General features: G+C 41.8%; 2 protein-coding genes across 3 annotated transcripts in view; one reads left to right on the forward strand and one right to left on the reverse strand.

The window, feature by feature from the left end:
* ARG2 (arginase 2) overlaps nucleotides 1-6,746 on the forward strand; it is a 20,959-nt gene extending 14,213 nt beyond the window's left edge. The window contains exons 4-8 of the mRNA XM_058859113.1: nucleotides 186-345; nucleotides 3,709-3,803; nucleotides 3,930-4,034; nucleotides 5,287-5,423; nucleotides 6,319-6,746. Coding sequence (XP_058715096.1) covers nucleotides 186-345; nucleotides 3,709-3,803; nucleotides 3,930-4,034; nucleotides 5,287-5,423; nucleotides 6,319-6,524 — 703 coding nt within the window. The 3' untranslated portion in view covers nucleotides 6,525-6,746. The remainder of the gene's footprint in view (nucleotides 1-185; nucleotides 346-3,708; nucleotides 3,804-3,929; nucleotides 4,035-5,286; nucleotides 5,424-6,318) is intronic.
* Nucleotides 4,041-18,002, reverse strand: VTI1B (vesicle transport through interaction with t-SNAREs 1B). 2 transcript variants are annotated; one of them, XR_009279759.1, is made up of 7 exons: nucleotides 17,820-18,002; nucleotides 13,287-13,345; nucleotides 11,480-11,671; nucleotides 9,976-10,149; nucleotides 8,005-8,066; nucleotides 6,748-7,014; nucleotides 4,041-5,029 (listed from the first exon to the last, which is right to left on the reverse strand). XR_009279759.1 is itself a non-coding variant. In XM_058859128.1 (6 exons), exons 1-6 carry the CDS (start codon nucleotides 17,932-17,934, stop codon nucleotides 6,918-6,920), a joined length of 699 nt encoding a protein of 232 aa, XP_058715111.1. In that variant the 5' UTR covers nucleotides 17,935-18,002; the 3' UTR covers nucleotides 6,640-6,917. The 2 variants fall into 2 exon arrangements, 1 of the variants encoding a protein (XP_058715111.1); XM_058859128.1 differs by lacking the exon at nucleotides 4,041-5,029 and having other exon boundaries at nucleotides 6,640-7,014.
* Between the last annotated feature and the right edge of the window lie 88 nt (nucleotides 18,003-18,090).

The following is an 18,090-nucleotide window of genomic DNA, read 5'->3' on the forward strand; positions in this document are numbered from 1 at the left end:
TGGCCTCCTGGAATCACAGCAGCAGCATGCCATGCAGTTCGTATGGGATGTTTCCTTTATTGTCACAGATGTCTGATGTGTGGAAATGTAACAACATGGCTGACTGAAGCTGAGAGACTTCCCATTGTCCTTGTAGTTGTCTGGAGGAGAAACGGTGACTAAAGACTTTATTACTGTACTTCCAGCTTGGCACTTGGTTCTGTCAGTGGCCATGCACGGCAGTGCCCGCACCTTGGAGTGATCTGGGTGGATGCACACGCTGATATCAACACGCCTCTCACAACTCAGTCTGGAAGCCTCCACGGACAACCTCTCTCATTTCTCCTGAGGGAGCTTCAAAATAAAGTGAGTATCCTGATTGTAGTTATCCTACATGGCAACCTCAGAGCATTGCACCATTGCTGATGTAGGGTCCTTTCTTGCCTGCTGCAAGTGCAGATCTTTTCTATCAGAGCACAAAGAAATATATGTATGATTGTGTGTGTACATATGCACATACATGCACACATATATACAAGTGCCACAAGCACATATAAACACAGATACAGACACAGAAACACGAATGAGAAAAAGCTTTTCTTTGTGTTAGCACCCTCGTGGGCTGCACAGTGAGCCGCACACAGCTGACTGTGAGTCTCCTGTGTCACGAGTTGTTGCCAAGGCTGGGCAATGGCAGCACTGCTACCAACTGAGCAGGAACCTCCCCTCAGCCCAGCCTGTGAGAGGCAAGCTGAGCTCACCTCCAGAAACAGCTGGTTCCTGCATACCTTGCATGCTGCTTCTGCTTAGTTTGGCTCTTCCGTGTTTTGACAACCTTGGGGCCTGACAGGGGCTGTTCCTGTATGATCTCTCCTAACTGGCTGCTCTGGCATTGGCTCTACTGTAAATATTACAAATCAGAACAGCTGTAACTGCTTGCAGTGAGCTTTTAAAGAGAGCCTTTTTCTTGGAAAAGAGGTTAAATTATCAAAAAAGCTGTTTCCTGGGGCACAGGGAACGTGCATGGCCCATTTTTGCTGCTGTCAAGATGCTGAACCTTAGGCTGACCTAAGGCCTACGTACCATGCCTGGCCTATGTGGGCTGTGTCACCCTGTACAGGGACCTGCAGCACCGTGCAGTGAACAGCGAGGCCTCTGCAGCAGGGACCTTGGTACAACAATCTGTTTCTGCTGAAGCTCAGGCTGGAGAGAGCGAGCAGGATCAGCAACTGCATCTTGAGAATGGATGCTGGAGCTGCAGAAAACCTGACTGCTTTATTTTGGCACTCTGCATTGCTTGTTATTATTCCTAAATTTCTCAGTTCTCTCTGACTAATTTGGGGTGCTGTGCTGCTGGAAGTATGCCCTTTCCAAGCAAGAACAAGTATTTTTAAATCTATATGGCTACTGAAGATACCAGTGCCTCAGTTCCTGTTCAGCATGGCAATACTGCAGTCATCTCATAAAGCTCTTCTGCTTTTTCTCTTGCAAATTCTTTTGAATTATTTCCATCCACAAGTTTGGTGCTTTTATATACTTTACTCTTTCTAGTCATTCTTATGTGGTCTCTGCAGATGTGTTGGAATTCCCAAAGTAATGCAAAACTAAATGTGGCTTTTTGGAACACCCCCTGAATGTGAAAAGGTTAATATAGAAGGTTACTGTACTTCTACTTTTTTGCCTGTAAGTTAAAGAGGGAGATACTTTTTTTTTCTTTTTGACAACTGTACACACTTTCTTAAGGGAGATAAGAAGAGAAAGAGACAATTTTGTGAATTTTAGGGTTCACCTAAGGTGAACAGTTTATGGCTTGGTGGGAACAGGGAAAAACTAAAGTTCTATGAGAGCTGAGGAAGGAGGAGATACTGGTCTGCTGGGTTCCAGTTCTTGAGCAGCATAGAAAAGCAGTAATTTTTTTACAATTATTGGGCGTTTTTGACATGCTAAAAGAAAACCTGTAAGCTTTCTGGGGTGAGTGGGGGAGCAGCTTTCTTGTGAGCAGCAGTAGTGAAGAGAGAATAGGATTAGGCTATGCTTAGTGGCAAGCTACTCAGGCATGGTGCTGGTTATGGGGTCTTGTCACAAGCCCACCTCAACTCCAGCAGCGCAGATGCCCGTGCAGAAGGCGCTCACACAAGGCTTGGCTGTGCACTTGCACAAACAGGCATGTGCACTCACCTGGGGTTTTTCTTACCCTACTGTATTCCTGTTTAGAGGGGGGAAAGCCAACAGAGTCCTGCTGGTAGCACAAGGCTTCTACACCACTGTGAATTTATAAACAGCTCTTTAGCAGTAGCAGAATGTGTCTTTGGCAATGGTTTGTCTGGCTAATGTCCCTCTGACTCTGGAGCAAACTGTTTTGTGTACAGGATACATGTGGCTCACCTTCTCACTCTCATCCAGTACAGCAGTTGAGTCAATAATGGGACAAAAAAAATTATCATTCTTTCCTGACTGCTTCAGGGCTCCTGGAACCATCCAAACTCACAAACTGCTATTAATACCTTCCCATAAAATGCCTGCACCTCTGGCTTTACTATCAGCAACTCCTTTTCCATTTTAACAAAGAAAAGAACCTGTCAAAGGCAGTTAATACATGCAATTTTATTTATTTACAAACAAAGTGGTGTAATTGCAGCTTTAATCTACTGAATCATTGATACTAGAGTATCTGACAATATTATCATTACTATGCTCAGTTTATAGTGTGGTGATGAGTTCTGCAGAATTAATTTTTGAAACCTGAATTTATTTTTCCTAGTGGTCTCCAATTCATTTATCCCTTTTTATTAATTTATGACTGGAGAAGTTTCAGGTCATTGTCCTACAGTAGCAAATACTTTTACAATCTGTGCTAATTTAACACAATGTAATTAAATATGGCTATGAGTGTGTTAACCCTTAAAAACATCCAATATTGTAATCAGAATATAATTAGTAACTGAGAAGTCTAGGAGGGAAACAAAACCTTTTAGATGCTTGACAGCTAAGTTGGCTGTAGCCATTTTCAGAGCTGAAAGAACAGAAATCTGAGTTGATTTAAATCAGTCTTAAAATTAGTAGGCATTACTAACTGAATGGTTTTATAATTCCATGCTGTGACTACTTAATTACCAAAGCAGAAAAATTATGACTTCATAATCATGCTGTCCCTGACCTACTCACTTCAATTCTGCATGAGAAGCCAGCATGATGTAGCCCACTCTGGAGGCCCAACTTCTTGCCCTGCTTTTTTCCTCTCTTTTATTTTTTCTTTTTTTTTCAACTTCCCACTTGAATTTATCCACCTTTAATACTGTCTTTGTAAGTCTGCACGACTTTGGTAGTTCTCCTAAGGTGTCTTGGTTTTCATTCTTTCACCTTAGCATCACCATTAAGTGCCCTGTGTGATCTACGTCTGGATATGTACTTTAGCATTCCTCGTTACACTCACTGATGCAAATTACCTATTGCTTGTGGATTTGGGCTTTTTAGTCCTCCTCTTCGAACTGGAAAATATGGAAGAGTTAAAAACTTCATCCATTAACATTTAAATCAGATAAAGTCCTATCACTTTACCTGTGCTGGACATAGGAGTGAAGGTAAGGACTGATTACATGAGCCAAACCCCCAAATGCAGAATTTTCTCTATCTAGAAAGATGCTATAAATTAATACAAAATTTTCAGGGAAGCATTAAATAGCATTTTGTTAGGTATTAACTGACCCAATACCAAACTTTTGCTTGCAGGTACCACAACTTCCTGGCTTTTCCTGGCTGAAGCCCTGCATTTCAGCATCTGACATTGTGTACATTGGTTTGAGGGATGTGGATCCTGCTGAATAGTAAGTTGGTTTAGGTCAAATGATTTTTGTAAAGGCTGAAATAATGAGCTTGAAATCATGTCCATAAGGCTTGCTAGATTCCAGCTTAAACCAGTAATGATTGTTTTTAAAAAATTATTTTCACAGTTATATTTTGAAGAACTTTGACATCCAGTATTTTTCCATGAGGGATATCGATCGTCTTGGAATTCAGAAAGTTATGGAAAGAACCTTTGAACAACTGATGGGCAGGTAACAAACTGTTATCTAATTTAAACTACTCTTGATGAACATCTGGTTTCCTGAAAGTCATTTAAATGAAGGTCACTTGATGTAAGGTGGCTGTACAGAACTGTGACAATGTCCAGTATATAGGAAAGTCTCAGCACTGGAACCATTTCACAGTCTTTGGCACATGGCTGAGACAGGTTACATGACTCACTACAGTCATGGCTCTGTTTTATACTATTTGGTTCTGTTAAGTAATTCTGCGTTTTCTACAGTTTGACAAGATGTTTGAATCAACTCAGAGTGCAGGATGCACATTATATTTTTAAAAATACATACAGAAACTTGACAGTAACTTGAAACGAGCTATTGGTATGGGAGGTGGAAGCATTTGATGGCTTCCTCCTTAGACCACTCACACACAATGTCCTGATGGCAGCTGCCAGTGCAACTGGGAAAGTTCACTTTAACCACTCCCTTACTGCAGCTCACTACTGCAACCTTTGCCACCCTTGTTCAAGTTTGGGGAACCAGGTGAGGGAGCAAATCATGCTGGTCTAGGAGCTGAAAGAAGGTCAGTTAGAAAGGGTAACCTCTCTCCTACAGGTTAGAACCTGCAGCTGCAGGCTGCTGTTTTCTAAAGCTGTGCTTACCCTTCCTAGCTGCAGCTGTGCCAGGTAAAGAAGATGATAATCCAGATGCTTTCCTTATTGAGCATCTGCAGTAAGTTGGAAGTACACAGTCTGCCACTTCAGTAAGTCATTTGAGTCATAAGCAGTGTCCAGTTTATTAAGCTGTCATCAGCTGGCAGATGATATAGTAACTAACTAACATTTTAGGTTTGAGATTATCCTTTACTACTTCAGCAGTTAGGCTACATGGCAGGGTTTGGAGACAGCCTTTAAGAATTGACCTGAAAAATGCTCATCTTGATGAACTGTCAGTGAAATCCTTGAGCTCGGTGCTTCCTCCATCCTAGCTGCCATGCACATCAGTGTTTCAGCCTTCACCCTGGCTTTCTGTACAAAAGGAGAAAAGGCTGGATTGTATCATACACTTCTCTACATCATTCCACTAAGATGACAAATACCAGCTAAGATGGTTTGAACTGAAGGACTTATCTTCAACCAAATCCTCGCTGAGTAGATGTTTAATGTATGTGAGACATGGTTCAAGGAGCTTGATGCTATTTTGCTGATTAGCCTGGACAGTAAGAAATGCACACAGAAAACATTTAAGGATCTAAGATTGCTTTTCTTGTTTTATTCTGTCTCAGGAGACAGAGACCAATTCACCTGAGTTTTGACATTGATGCTTTTGATCCCTCATTGGCTCCAGCAACGGGGACTCCTGTTCTAGGTGGATTAACTTACAGAGAAGGCATGTACATCACAGAGGAAATACACAACACAGGTAGGAGCTGACCAGCAGTATGGGGCTAAGCAAGGACAGAACAAACTACCCAGAGCTCATACTGGCTATGTTTTTCCTGTGTAAATAGATAGTAACTGTAGTCAAACCAAAGGTGCCAGCAAAGTCAATTCTGCCTTCAGTAAGGGAAAAAGAAGTCCTGTGGTTGGTCCTTGGTGTTGGAAGCAGCTTAGCCATCAACAACTTCAGCTTAGCAGAAGAATATAAAATGCACAGTATGTTAACAACTAATGTCAAAAATGTATAATACTGTTCCCTAATCCTAAACACATAAGGTGAGATGTGGGCATCTGGAATACAGAAATGGGTGCAAACAATCTTATATAGTTTGAAGTTCCATTCTAAGATTCAAGACTAACAAATCAAGCTTTCATAAAATATACTGCAGTTGACTCAATAGATGAGGACTTTTCATCTTATTACCATCAAGTTTTTATTTAATATGTTTAAACAGTATTATTTGCAGTAAAAGAAGGTTAAAAAAAAATCCCAACCAGACAATAGTCTATAAATTCACTAATAGGATGGCAAAAGAATACAATGTGAGAAAATTTTGTAACCCCTCATTTTTGGAATGTTTATGAAAACATTCCTATCATACAAGTGTATGGAACATCAAACGTTTTTCCTGAATGCTGAAAGCATGAATGAGTGAGGTAGTGATGACATAAGAAAGACCCAAATTAAAAACACAACTTTGTATCTGAGAACAATAACCTCATCCCTCACATGAGAGCCAATCTTAGTTGTCTAAGGGGTAGAGTAGGTCACAAACCCAAATACCAAACTTGCTGCAATGAATGAAAGGCTGTGAACAAAACCTTGGAGAGGACAGTACCCTTTGTCAGAGTAACAAAGCTGCAACTCATTTTCACAGGAATGCTTTCAGCTGTAGACATGGTTGAAGTCAATCCACTGCTGGGAGCTTCTCAAGAGGCAGTGAAAGCAACTGCTCACCTTGCAGTCGATGTGATAGCAACGTGCTTTGGGCAGACAAGGGAAGGAGCACACATTGCTTTCGATGAACTCCCAACACCCAGCTCTCCAGATGAATCTGACAGTGAAGAGCAAGTGAGGATTTAAGACCCCAAAGTGTTGGATATATTGGACACTACAGAGCTCTACTGAGGCACTTGAGTGGATAGATTGTCAACACTTGGCAAATACTGTTAACTTCTCAATTTTTAAATAAACTAGCTTTTCCATTGATCAGTGGCTACTTTATTACATACCAAGATTGATTCATTTAGTTAAGTATATACAAAATGAGACAATAAAATATTTATTACCTTCTTATTAATCTTACCAGTAGTTCAAGCCTGTTTCTTTTTACTCCCATCTCTGTCTTTCAAGTGTCAGTACAGTTTCAGTTGAATGTGCTGTCTCATCATTCAGTTCAACCCTCAGACAGTCAAAGGGAGCAGATAGCCCATTCTGTTCCTCACCAGTGGAAAAGCTCATCTTGGTCATGAATGTTCATTTCTTGCGAAAGAACTTGAAGTAGACCACACCTCCTAGGATGGCCAGTTCCAGGATGATGATAATTGACAGCAACAACTTATTTGTGGTTACTCTAGAATTAAAAAATAAAAATCCAAGGTTTGTTTTTTATTCCACCTTGTTTATGAAAGCAGACTCTAGATCCAGATCAGCATTATCTTACCTTCCCTGTTTCAGCATGACCACACTGTGCTTTTCAAGAAGCTCTTAACAAGCAGAAAGGACCAAACTCAATAATTCACTACTAATGTTTTCCTGGAAATCCTGTTTAAATCTATTTCAGCAGTAGCAGTTCTGTTCCTCTTCCCCTGTCCCTCAGAAGGCAGATCATTGCTCTATATGTGCCTACTCCTTCAGTTAAGCAAAGAGGAAAACAATACATGACGTCCTGTGCTAAAACCCTCATTGTGGTGCTTTTATGTGAAGTATGTTGTTGAAGAAAAACTAAAATCTCAAAATAATAATGTACTTTTACCACTGAAAACTAGACAGTTATCACAACTTCCTTTAGCAATGGGCGTAAAGGAAAGGTTGTGAGGAGATAAGTACCTACTGGGAATACAATTTATGAACTTTTTAATTAAACAATATCGCTGAACTGCAAATCCACTTAAGAAGCCAAGATTTTAGCCATCAAAACAGTAGATGGTCCATCTCAGAGCATCTCATGGGCCAGCCTAGGTCTAACTGCTCTAGGACATTAGCCGGTGTGGGCTAAACAGATTTGTCTGTGTCGTCAGGCATCTAACTCGGTCAGTGCTGCAGTGATTTATGGCACAGCTTTTCCCAACCCAAATGAGTGGCATCTGAAGGCACCAGGAGCAATTGACAGTAACTTCTGTCCTCACCACAGTTTGGATGCTTAAAGAGCCCACATCATCCTGACGAACAGCCTGTACTCCATTAAGCAATCGCCAAAGAGGAAAACACACAAATTAGCATATGCATACGGGCACATATTCTGTTTACACATTCCCTAAAATGTCCCAGCAGTCCCAGTTGATACTCTCTTTCCCCCCTAAATCCAGCAGTGCCCCATGCTGCTGTCAGTCACACCACTCACCTCCGGGACATCGAGCGTAGAATCTTGCGACTCTTGCTCAAGTTCTCACTTGTATTCACCAACTGAAGAGAGACAGAAGTTACTTGTCACTTAAAACAAACACACATCAACTCTAGGAAGATGCACGTGAAAGCAGCTGGTGTTGAAATGCTGCAATGAATTATAGACACAACATTGTTTTCTACCCACAATACCAGGTGGAAGCATTTCCTCTTTTCTAAGGAGAAATCAGGACTTTTGTGTATACTTTCCCTTAGATATATACAAAGATAAGCAATTTGAGACCACTCTCTGCCTCTAATTAATATACAAATATCAGAAAGTTGGTATTAGCTTCTTTTATTAAGCTTCATTTCATTATTCTAGTTGTTAACACTAGAAGAAAGTGATACTGATATGTTCACCGCAGTGCATATCAAACTGTTTGAAATGCAGCTCAAGTTCTATCAAAGAAAGAACTGTGTTGTACTGACAGGTCTAAGTGACCCAGTGGGTACAAACTCTGAGCTGTTAATGGATAATCCATTTCAGCTTTGTATTGCCCAGAAATGAACTGCTCAGCATACCCAGTCAGCTATTAAGAAGCATGTAATGAAGTGAGGTTATAGAAAAAAAGGTGTTGCTTCACAGACATGATTCATGGCCACTGGTCCCCTGGTAGGATTTCACTTTTCCACTTCCAAACATTCTAGGGAAGTGAAGGGTAAACCAAGTCACTTATATCACACTCCTGCCTGCACAATTCCTCTGTAGTTTAACACATGACCCTCAACTACAAAACTGCTTGTATGTTTCTTTGCACTGAGATGGACTGGACAAAACTGGGAAGGAAACTATCAAGTCCATTCGGAGCTTACCAGATTTCAAATCTTCACTATGAAAGAACAAGTAAGAACAAAGTCTGCTTCCAGTTGGAATGTGTGGTTCACACAATTCCACAATTCACTGCCTAAGAGGCTCACAACAGAAGTCACAGATACAGTTTAGTGATGAGCACAGCAGTGATGGGTTAATGGCTGGACTTAATGATCTTTGAGGCCTTTTCCAACCTAAACAATTCAATGCTTCTATGAACAGTCTGAGAGACTATGATGCCTGAAGGACTGTACTATTTTTTATTAGCTAAAGGACAAAAAACTATACCTACAAAACTTAAGATCAATTTCCTTTCCTGCTTTCTAACCCAGATTTTGGAACAGGACAAATCAAATTCTGACTGAAATGACAGAACTACTTAAAGGAAAAAGCTACAGGCTTTGTTGCAATGAGTAGAGAGAACTCCCAAGAGCAGGAATATGCTTTTTGTTTTGGCTGAGTGGGCTTATTTGCCAAACTCAGTGTCCCCTGAAGTCAGTCACCTAAAAGCTTTACACTCGGAATCCATTGCACACTCAGAAAATCCCGTCAGTTTGTTAGTTCAAAAATCATATTGTTAGTTTTGCATAGTGTATAAAACAAAACAAGTGAACTAGTTTTTGAGGCTTTTGCAACAGAACCAGAGCCTCTTGAACCAAGGATGAGGAATAGGCATCTTGTTCAACAACATTTTCTCCCTCCCTGCAAATATTGGAAAGTTAGTGATTAAGTAATTATTCTTCTGCTAAATCTCTTTTCATTACAAAAACAAAAACTTTCTAACTGCTTCCAAAATCTTAACTTCTACTAGTAATCTAGTCACAAGGCAAATCATTAACAATTTTGTAATCTGTAACTTTTTCAGTAATGCTATTTTTTCGTAGGTCTAATCTCCCATCTTGCACAGACACAGCAGCAGACATCTGAGCACCATGCGTATGGACCCTTCTAATTATTCTTCTTTTATGAGAACAAATAGAAATGTGGCAGCCTGAATTTGGTCTGTAGAAATACCCAATCAGATTACTACACCTAGGAAGAGAATAATTACTGGCATACAGTTCCCGCTAAAGTAACATCAGATTGTTTCAAAGCAGTGCCCAGTTTCCTGCTCACCCTGCTCTTGGTGCGTTCCAGCTGCTCCCGCTGTTCCCCAAGTTCCTCAATGATATCTGTGCCAATTTGATCAGTTTCAGCAGCGATTCGGTGTGAGCGCTCAATGCTCTCACTGGCTCGGTTCAGACTGTCTGTGCCCTGGAGCAGCAGCACCCTCTGTGACTGCAGATTAGTCTGAAAAATATTGGATGTGTAACTATTATGCACAAAGACAGAAGTATAAGGCTTCTGACATTAAAAAGTTAGAATGCAACTCCACAGGCCATCCATCTGTATTAGCTGTACATCTTACGTTAACTGATGCAGCCCAGTTAATTTTGGCTGAGCCCTGTTCACTTTGTAAGATTATGGCCAAATCTGGCTAAATTTCAAAAAAGGATACAGCACTAAAGAGTTAAAACAGTTCCAAAAAATTGTCTTTGTAACAATTTACTCTTCCATCAAAGAAGAATTTACATGAAAATAGTATCTTTCTTTTCCAGATGCTAACTTTTTACTTCCATTCCATCTAAAGTCAGCCTTATTTGAGACTTCACAGTTGGTTGCCAGGGAGATAATTAAGAGTTTACAGTCAAAAGGATTAGGAACAAACAGCACTAACAGATGGACTGCTAAGTAACAAAGATCTTCTTTTCATGCCAGTAGCCTGGGATAGAGGATAAGGAATGTTTGCTGACCTTGGGGTCAGAAGGTAGCTCAAAATAAAGTGTTTTCTTAAGCTTCAGAAAGTCTAATCTATCACCCTGCTCTCAGGTTTTAGAGTAATCAGTCAAAAGGAATCAAATGCAAAAATTTCCTAAGCTGCAGCAGAAGGAAAAATTAAGCAAAGAACCCCCCTCAAACCGTCCTCTTCTAAGGCAGAAAAATGAAAAGCCCACCTCCATGAACTTTCTGTACAGATGACAGCACTTTGAAGACAATAAAGAGATTCAGTCTCACTGGCTCAGATGTCTCTAAGCCTATCTGGTAAACAAGAAATCGGTGTACTTTGTGCATTGTAGCAGCAAAACCATAGTGAAAAAAGTGCTAGAGGAAAAATCCTTCTATTTTCTTGAAACTATTTACACTAAGATCACTTAAAAGATAATTCTACCAAAGAACCTACACAATGCATGATTCACACTTTGCTAGTTTTAGAGATTAGAACTAGGTGAGTTAACTTTTTTTTATTAAGTAGCAACACTTCTGTGTTTTCCCTTCTGTAGGGGAATGATTAAATGAAGAGTTTCAGTATAGAATGTTGTGCAAATTACTAGCCACATGGCTTGCAAGGAGTTCAATTTTGATTACATTACTATCTTTGTTTTAGAACAGAAAAGCTCTGCTCTGAGTTCCAGGTGTTCTTTCTCCTCCCTGAGATATTCACGTTACATGCAGAGAGATGTACAGTGAGTTATAAAAGCACAGAGTTGGTTTAAAGTAGAAACGCTGTAAACAACGCATCTGCGCTACTGCTTTTGCACAATCACAGCCAAGTTAAGTACAATTTACATCTAATCCTCACACTCTGCTCATTTTCTGTGGCGAAGATTCCGTATTTTGTATCGCCTTGGTTTCCACGGCCCAATCCCAGATCTGTGCTTTTCATCTCTCTCTGGAACATGGACAGGTCTCTTCTGTATGCTCGGATTTTGCTCATCATTTGATTGCGGAAAGGCACAGGAGCGTACTTCAGTTCTTCCTCCATTTCCCGCAGCTTTAACAAAAGAAAGCATGTTTATTCTTTAAAGCACCAAATCTATTCCCAGCAGCAGCTGTACTCAAAACTCGGCACCAAATGAAGGGATTCATGTGTTTGTGTTGGACTGGCTGAGGGGGAAAACCCCAAACCCCATGCCCCATCTAGTATTGCGTACACCGCACTACCCAATGCTGTTGAGCCCACGTGCATTTTCAGATACATAATGCGTCAATAAAAAAAAATTCCCAAGCTTAAACACTTGATTTTTTTCCCCTGAAACATCACTCTAAGTTTCAAATTTTGAAATTCTCACTTTCTTATAGTTTAAGCATTTATAGGATGGGTAACAGCTTTCTATCACATCTGTGCAACAGAGACAGAATCATAGGATAGTTTGGGTTGGAAGAGACCTTAAAGACCACCTTGTTCCAACACCCCTGCCATAGGCAAGGACACTTTCCACTAGACCAAGTTGCTCAGAGATCCATCCAACCTGTCCTTGAACACTTCCAGGGATGGGGCATCCAGAGCTTCCCAGGAAAACTGTTCCAGTGTCTCACCAACCCCACAGTTAAGTTTCTTCCTAAGGCCCAATCTAACCCTTTGTCAATTTAAAGTCATTACCCCTTTCCTATCACTACCTGCCCTTGTTCAAAGTCCCTCTCCAGCTCTCTTGTAGCTCCCTTTAGGTGCTGAAGGTCACCCCAGAGCCGCCCCTTCTACAGGCTGAGCAATCTCAATTGTCTGTCCTTCCTCATAGAAGAGGTGCTTCATCCCTCTAATCTTCATGGCCCTCCTCTGGACTCACTCCAACAGCTCCTTGTCCTTCCTGTGCTGCACCCCAGAGCTGATGCAGGGGTCTGAGCAGAGCAGAGGGGAAGAATCCCCTCCCTGCCCTGCTGCCCACTCTGCTCTGGATGCAGCCCAGGACACGTTTGGCTCTCTGGGCTGGCAGTGCCCATGGCTGGGTCATGTCCAGCCTCTCACCCAGCAGCACCCCCAAGTCCTGCTGGGCAGTGTGCTCTGATCTGTCCATTCCCCAGCCTGTGTTGACATTGGGGATTGACCTGAACCAGTTAAAGGACCTTGCACTTGCAGGTCCTAACAACCTAACAACCTGCACATTGAAATATGAAAAGAAAGCTTAATCTACAATGTCTTGTTTTAGAAGACAAGTCACATGGCTTTTTGGTGCTGTTCCATATCACCTGCTGTCCAGTAAACCTATACACTACTACAGAAAGATCAGACAGGCTAAGACCAACATGAAAAAATACAGTAGGGTGATAAAAAACCCCAAGCAGCAGATTCTCTACATGCTTGCCTTAAAACCACTAGCAATTTTAATTGTACCTCCACCACTCTACTTTTTTCAACGAAGTGAAGGCAGTATCAAAACCAAGCACTCAAAACCCCCTCAAAACACACGTAAGAATATTTGTCTATGTATATAAGTATACACAACAGTCTTAACAAACACAGACACACCTATCAGATCAATCATCAAACAGTAAAAAAATTAAACTCCTGCCTGCCAGAATAGTAACATAAAAATGTAACATTTGTAGTATTGTCCTTTTTAAGGCATCAGTCTTTCACCCATCAGGAAGGCTGGAAACCTCACACTCACAGTCTCGTTGGCTTCACGCTGCTTCTCATCAAATTCTCGAACCAGTTTTTTCTTCTCCTCTGGGAAAGTAAAAGCAGTATGTCAGATAAACTATAGAGAAATGACAACAGAACTCCAATGCAATCCATTAGAAACAGGGAAGCTGCCACAGACAGCTGGCTACAGAACACCAGATCAAAAATTTATCTCAAATGGGAGCAGCTTGTTCTTACAACTTTTCAGAAGGGAATGGGTCAAGAGAGCAGAAATCGCTCTTCCAAATGCTGAACATTGCCTCTGGTAGACAAAAGAAGTGATTTTTCAAATATTTTTCTGACCTACTGTCCTTCAATGTCCACTGACAGAACTGCATGTTGAAAAACATTTAGTGTGAAAGAACAGCAAAGAAGACACATTGGTGAACAGTTCATAAATATATTTCTTATTTTTTGCAAACACTTGGCAAGATTACTGAAGGTTGAAACTATAACTTGGATTTGAACAGAACATCAGGTCCATCTACATTTTCAAGTGAGCCCTGAAGGTCCTGGGAGATCTGGCACTCTGCATTCCCATGCAGAGTGGTCATAAAGAACCTAAGTACACAGGATGAGCATTCCAGAGTTCTCTGAGATAAAAGATGCCAGCAATCACCTCAGGCTGACAAATAAAGCCCAAATGCTTCCCTCTTCTGGAACGACATGAGTTGTTTGAATCAGCCAACTAGACATTTTAGTTGTTTGAGACAGTCATTTATCCAGATCTGTGTACCTAGGGTTTTGGAGACCAAAGAATATGTTTCACTATTTTTAGTAACTAATGGGTTACTCTATTTTTAAACAAAACCTTAAGGCATGTATTTTTCATGTGTTAAAAACCTATTATATCTCTCTTAACATCCACCATCAATGAAAGTCTAAATCTGAAACTTCACTCATCTCAACTGAGCAAAAACACATGTTCTGTAATCTTTGGCAAAAGCACTGAAGATGAACACCAGAGGGCTGTTCTAGAATACTGAAAACAAAACCAAATTCTACCAGAAATTTGATAATTATACACCTAGCTTAATTCACCTCTCTCAAAAGAGTATTATTCAGTCTTAAACAAAACTCTAGGCAGCAGAAAATGTAGACTGCCATCTTGGTAAAACCCCTCCAATTAGATTAAAGACAAAATTACAAACAGCATTATAAAAACATCATCACAGTAAAAAAACTCACTTGATAATGCCTTTTGGTAAGCACAGTCCTCTGCAAAAGAAGTAGCTTTTAAACCACAGAAGATAGGAAAAAATTTGAAGTGTTCAGAACACTGGCATATAGCTCCTCTCACATACACAATATGCCTAAGCTGTAGGCTTTCCTCCTCTGTTCAAATTCAGACTGAGCCCAGAATTTGAACTGTAGAGAACTTAAGACAGAACTAAAACCCATCATCTAAAGAAGTAGCCGTGGTCTCACATAGCACATGGAATTATTACAGACTAAGCTACATCATGACTGTTAATATACTGCACATCAGCTGGTATCAGGAAATGCAATTTCACATCCCAGTTTATTCAGGAAGAAATGCTGACTTAGAAGGTTCCTAAATACACTCTCCTCAACTTCCTCCATTATTTGCCACCATATACATTTGTGCTGATGCCATTGTTTGTGTAGCTGGGTTACAAGTGAAATTATAAGTGGGTTATAAGTGAAATGTGGAAAAACAGCCTCTGGAAGTCGGCAATTTGTTTCATACAGGTCATTTCACTAATCTGGTTCAAGCAGTGCTCTCTTAAACCCACTGCTGCTTCAAAGTCATGGAAACCCATCACAGACCTGGAAAAGCAGCATTTCCCTGCTTTGTTTCTCCCATGCAGACTAAGATGCTGCACTTAAAAGCTTGCAGCCAAAGAAATGCCTCCTCCCAAAAGGCACAGAATCATGGAATGGTTTAGGTAAGCCAAGCAACAATAGCTTGAGACCTTTTTGTCAACAGACCAAAAAGAAATCCAGCCACGTGGCTTGAAAATGTTCTACTGGACCTAGCCAGTATCCAGAAATGCCAAAATACACTGATTCATTTGGCATCACTCTGCATCGAACCACAACTCAAAGCACACGGACAGAAGTTCTAAAATGCAGCAGCAGTGCCTGTGCCACAGCAGCATTACCCACATGCTCACTGACAATTAACTGATTTATTTCCAACCAGTTAGGAAGAGATTCAGTGGGAAAGCACAGCTAATGGAATTCATGTAGAGGAAAATACATGTTTAAACTTATCTAGGCTGTTTTCCCTTCCGACAAATTTGGAAGAGGAAAAAAAGAGTGTTTCTAGAATTAGGAATTTGTCATCTTGTTTATATAGAGTGAAACACCATTTCCAAACCTCTTCCCCTCGAAGATGTCCCAAGGACTACAGATCATGTGTTGCTTTTGGAGCATAGGAATTGTCTTAAAAGAGTATTCCAAGGTCTCTTTTATCATATCCTGAATATTTTGGGATCAGATAACTTGAAAAATAAAGATATACTCCATCCTCATAAGTAAAAGAGGCAAACAAAGAACATTAGGAGAGTGGAATGACTCTGCCAGATAGACAAATTCCTAAATCTTAAATTTGCTTAGAAACACTTCCAAAAAATAATGCCAGGATTTTTGCAGCAAAAAAATTAAAGACTAGAACAGTTGTATTAAAATTCTCTAGCATGTCTGAAAATTTAGCTGGCAACTATTTGAAATCTATTAAAAAAAAATTCCAAGTACTGCAAAAATGGTTGCCTGTAAATATTCCATTTAAGCCCATGGCACAGAATTCACTTCTCGTGACTTCCACACTGTCAAGGAGACCTGACAAAGTTTTACTTCACCAAGAAACTGATCATGCTCATTTCTATAGGAAAATAAGGATTTCTACCAGAAAGAGTATTGCTTCTTTTAAGCTTTTTATCCTTGCTGACCACTAGTGAAATTAAGTCAGGTTTACAAGTTGTCAGTTGCGGGTTTCAACACCTTTCTTGCACCAAACTTTCTGGAAATGCTGATGACGAGGACTGACCCTGAATTTAGCCTATTATTAAACAGAAAGCCAGGTAAGAAACAGGACATTAAGCGTTTCTTGCTCTGTGTTATCTAGTGCAGACTGGTATATTCTGAACAAACTGGTTTTATGATTTTCTGCAAAACTGATCAACTGTGGGAGAATGAACACTACGGCAGAACATGGCTGACAGCCCTTGCCCATCACTTGGGTACAAAACCTGAGCTGAGCTACAGCAGCTCATGACAGCTGTGGATTACACTCTCACAGGAAGAGTTTCATCAGAGGCATTCAATGACAGTGGCAAAAATCTCCTTGTCACATCGCTTCCTTTTCTGGTTCTCAGAAAGCTGCCAAATATCAAGGACCGAATCAGAAGCACAGACCCTTACAGAGGAGTGTTCTGTCAGAGCATTTTACCCACTGGTGTGGTATAAAGGATACCCATAAAACCAGGCTGCACTTCTAATACAACTTAGGTAGCTAGAATGATAGGTTTTCTCTCTTTTGTGAGTACATAGTGCACAAACCAGACTTTTAAAACTAATTCAAAATGCAAATATTCTCCAACAAATCTACAGACACTTCTGGGAAGTTCTGACAATAAAAACCACATCTATTTCTGCTAATGAGGTTTTAAATGTGAATCCAACACAGGCAAATTTAAAAACGAGGGAAACCCAAACCCTCAAAGCACTGCAGTTGTTACAGCATCACAGAATCAATCAGGCTGGAAAAGACCTCTGCAACCATCGAGTCCATCTGACCTAACATCACCTTGTCAACTAGACCATGGCACTGAGTGCCACATCCAGTGGCACTGGATTTATTTAAAGTTTATTTCCTTAAGCACCTCCATGGAGGGTGACTCCACCACCTCCCTGGGCAGCTCACTCCAATGTCTAATCAGCGTTTCTCCGAAGAAATTCTTCCTGAAGTCCTACTTTAACCTCCCGTCGTGCAGCTTAAGACTGTCCTCTTGTCCTGTCACCGGTCGCCTGGGAGAAGAGGCCGACCCTAATCTGGCTTTCAGGTGGTTGTGGAGAGAGGTCGCCCCGAGCCTCCTGTTCTCCAGGCTAAACTCCAGTTCAAATAGAAACAGCATGAAATAGCATCCAAATAAAAACTCCATCTCAGAGACTGATTCTGTGAACCTAGCACGGCAATGTTTGCCTACGGAGTTGAAATTTGCCAGAGCAGAGAAGCTCCAGAGGAGTGAAGCCACACACCTGCACGGCCACCAGGACACGGCAGCAGCTGAAAACCACACACGGCACAGCCACCCGCCTCCTCCCAGCAGGCGCCTACCAGAAGCGACGTCCCCAGTCCCTACAACTGCAAAGCCCCCTCTGCCCCGACAGTCTTGAGGGGACACTGCCTTCCCAGCTGCTCAAACACTCCTGTCTAATGAGAAGCACCCGGGCACTCCTGCCACGGCCCCACCGCCGGCCAGGCAGCTCCGGCCGGAGGGACCGCGGCCTCACCCCGGCCCCGAGGGACGTCCACTCCACCTCCCCGGCTCACCGGCCACGCTGCCCCGCAGCCGCTCGGGGACGCCCCGCAGGTCTCCGTGCAGCCCGCGGAATATCTCGTGCAGCCGCTCCAGGTGCTCCGAGGACGCGGACCCGCGGCCCGCCATGGCCCCACAGCCCCCGCGCCCCCGGCCCTGCCCGGCCCGCTGCTTCCGCCGCCGGGGCCTCGCGCACTGCCTGCCGGGAGCTGTAGTCCCGCGGAGGCGGCCGTGCCTCCACCGCGAGGGGGCGCTCGTCCGCCGCCGCCACGGAGCGCCCCGGGC

This window comes from Poecile atricapillus, chromosome 1 (assembly GCF_030490865.1).
Source record: "Poecile atricapillus isolate bPoeAtr1 chromosome 1, bPoeAtr1.hap1, whole genome shotgun sequence".
NCBI classification, from domain to species: Eukaryota; Metazoa; Chordata; class Aves; order Passeriformes; family Paridae; genus Poecile; species Poecile atricapillus.

Coding starts and splice junctions, on each gene's coding strand:
- VTI1B (XM_058859128.1), bottom strand. CDS start 17,934: ATGGCGGGCCGCGGGTCCGCGTCCTCGGAGCACCTGGAGCGGCTGCAC. Junction 13,346..17,819: donor GCTGCGGGGCAGCGTGGCCG/GTGAGCCGGGGA, acceptor TTACTTTCCCAG/AGGAGAAGAAAAAACTGGTT. Junction 7,015..8,004: donor CTACGCTCGATGTCCCGGAG/GTGAGTGGTGTG, acceptor TTTTAATTCTAG/AGTAACCACAAATAAGTTGT.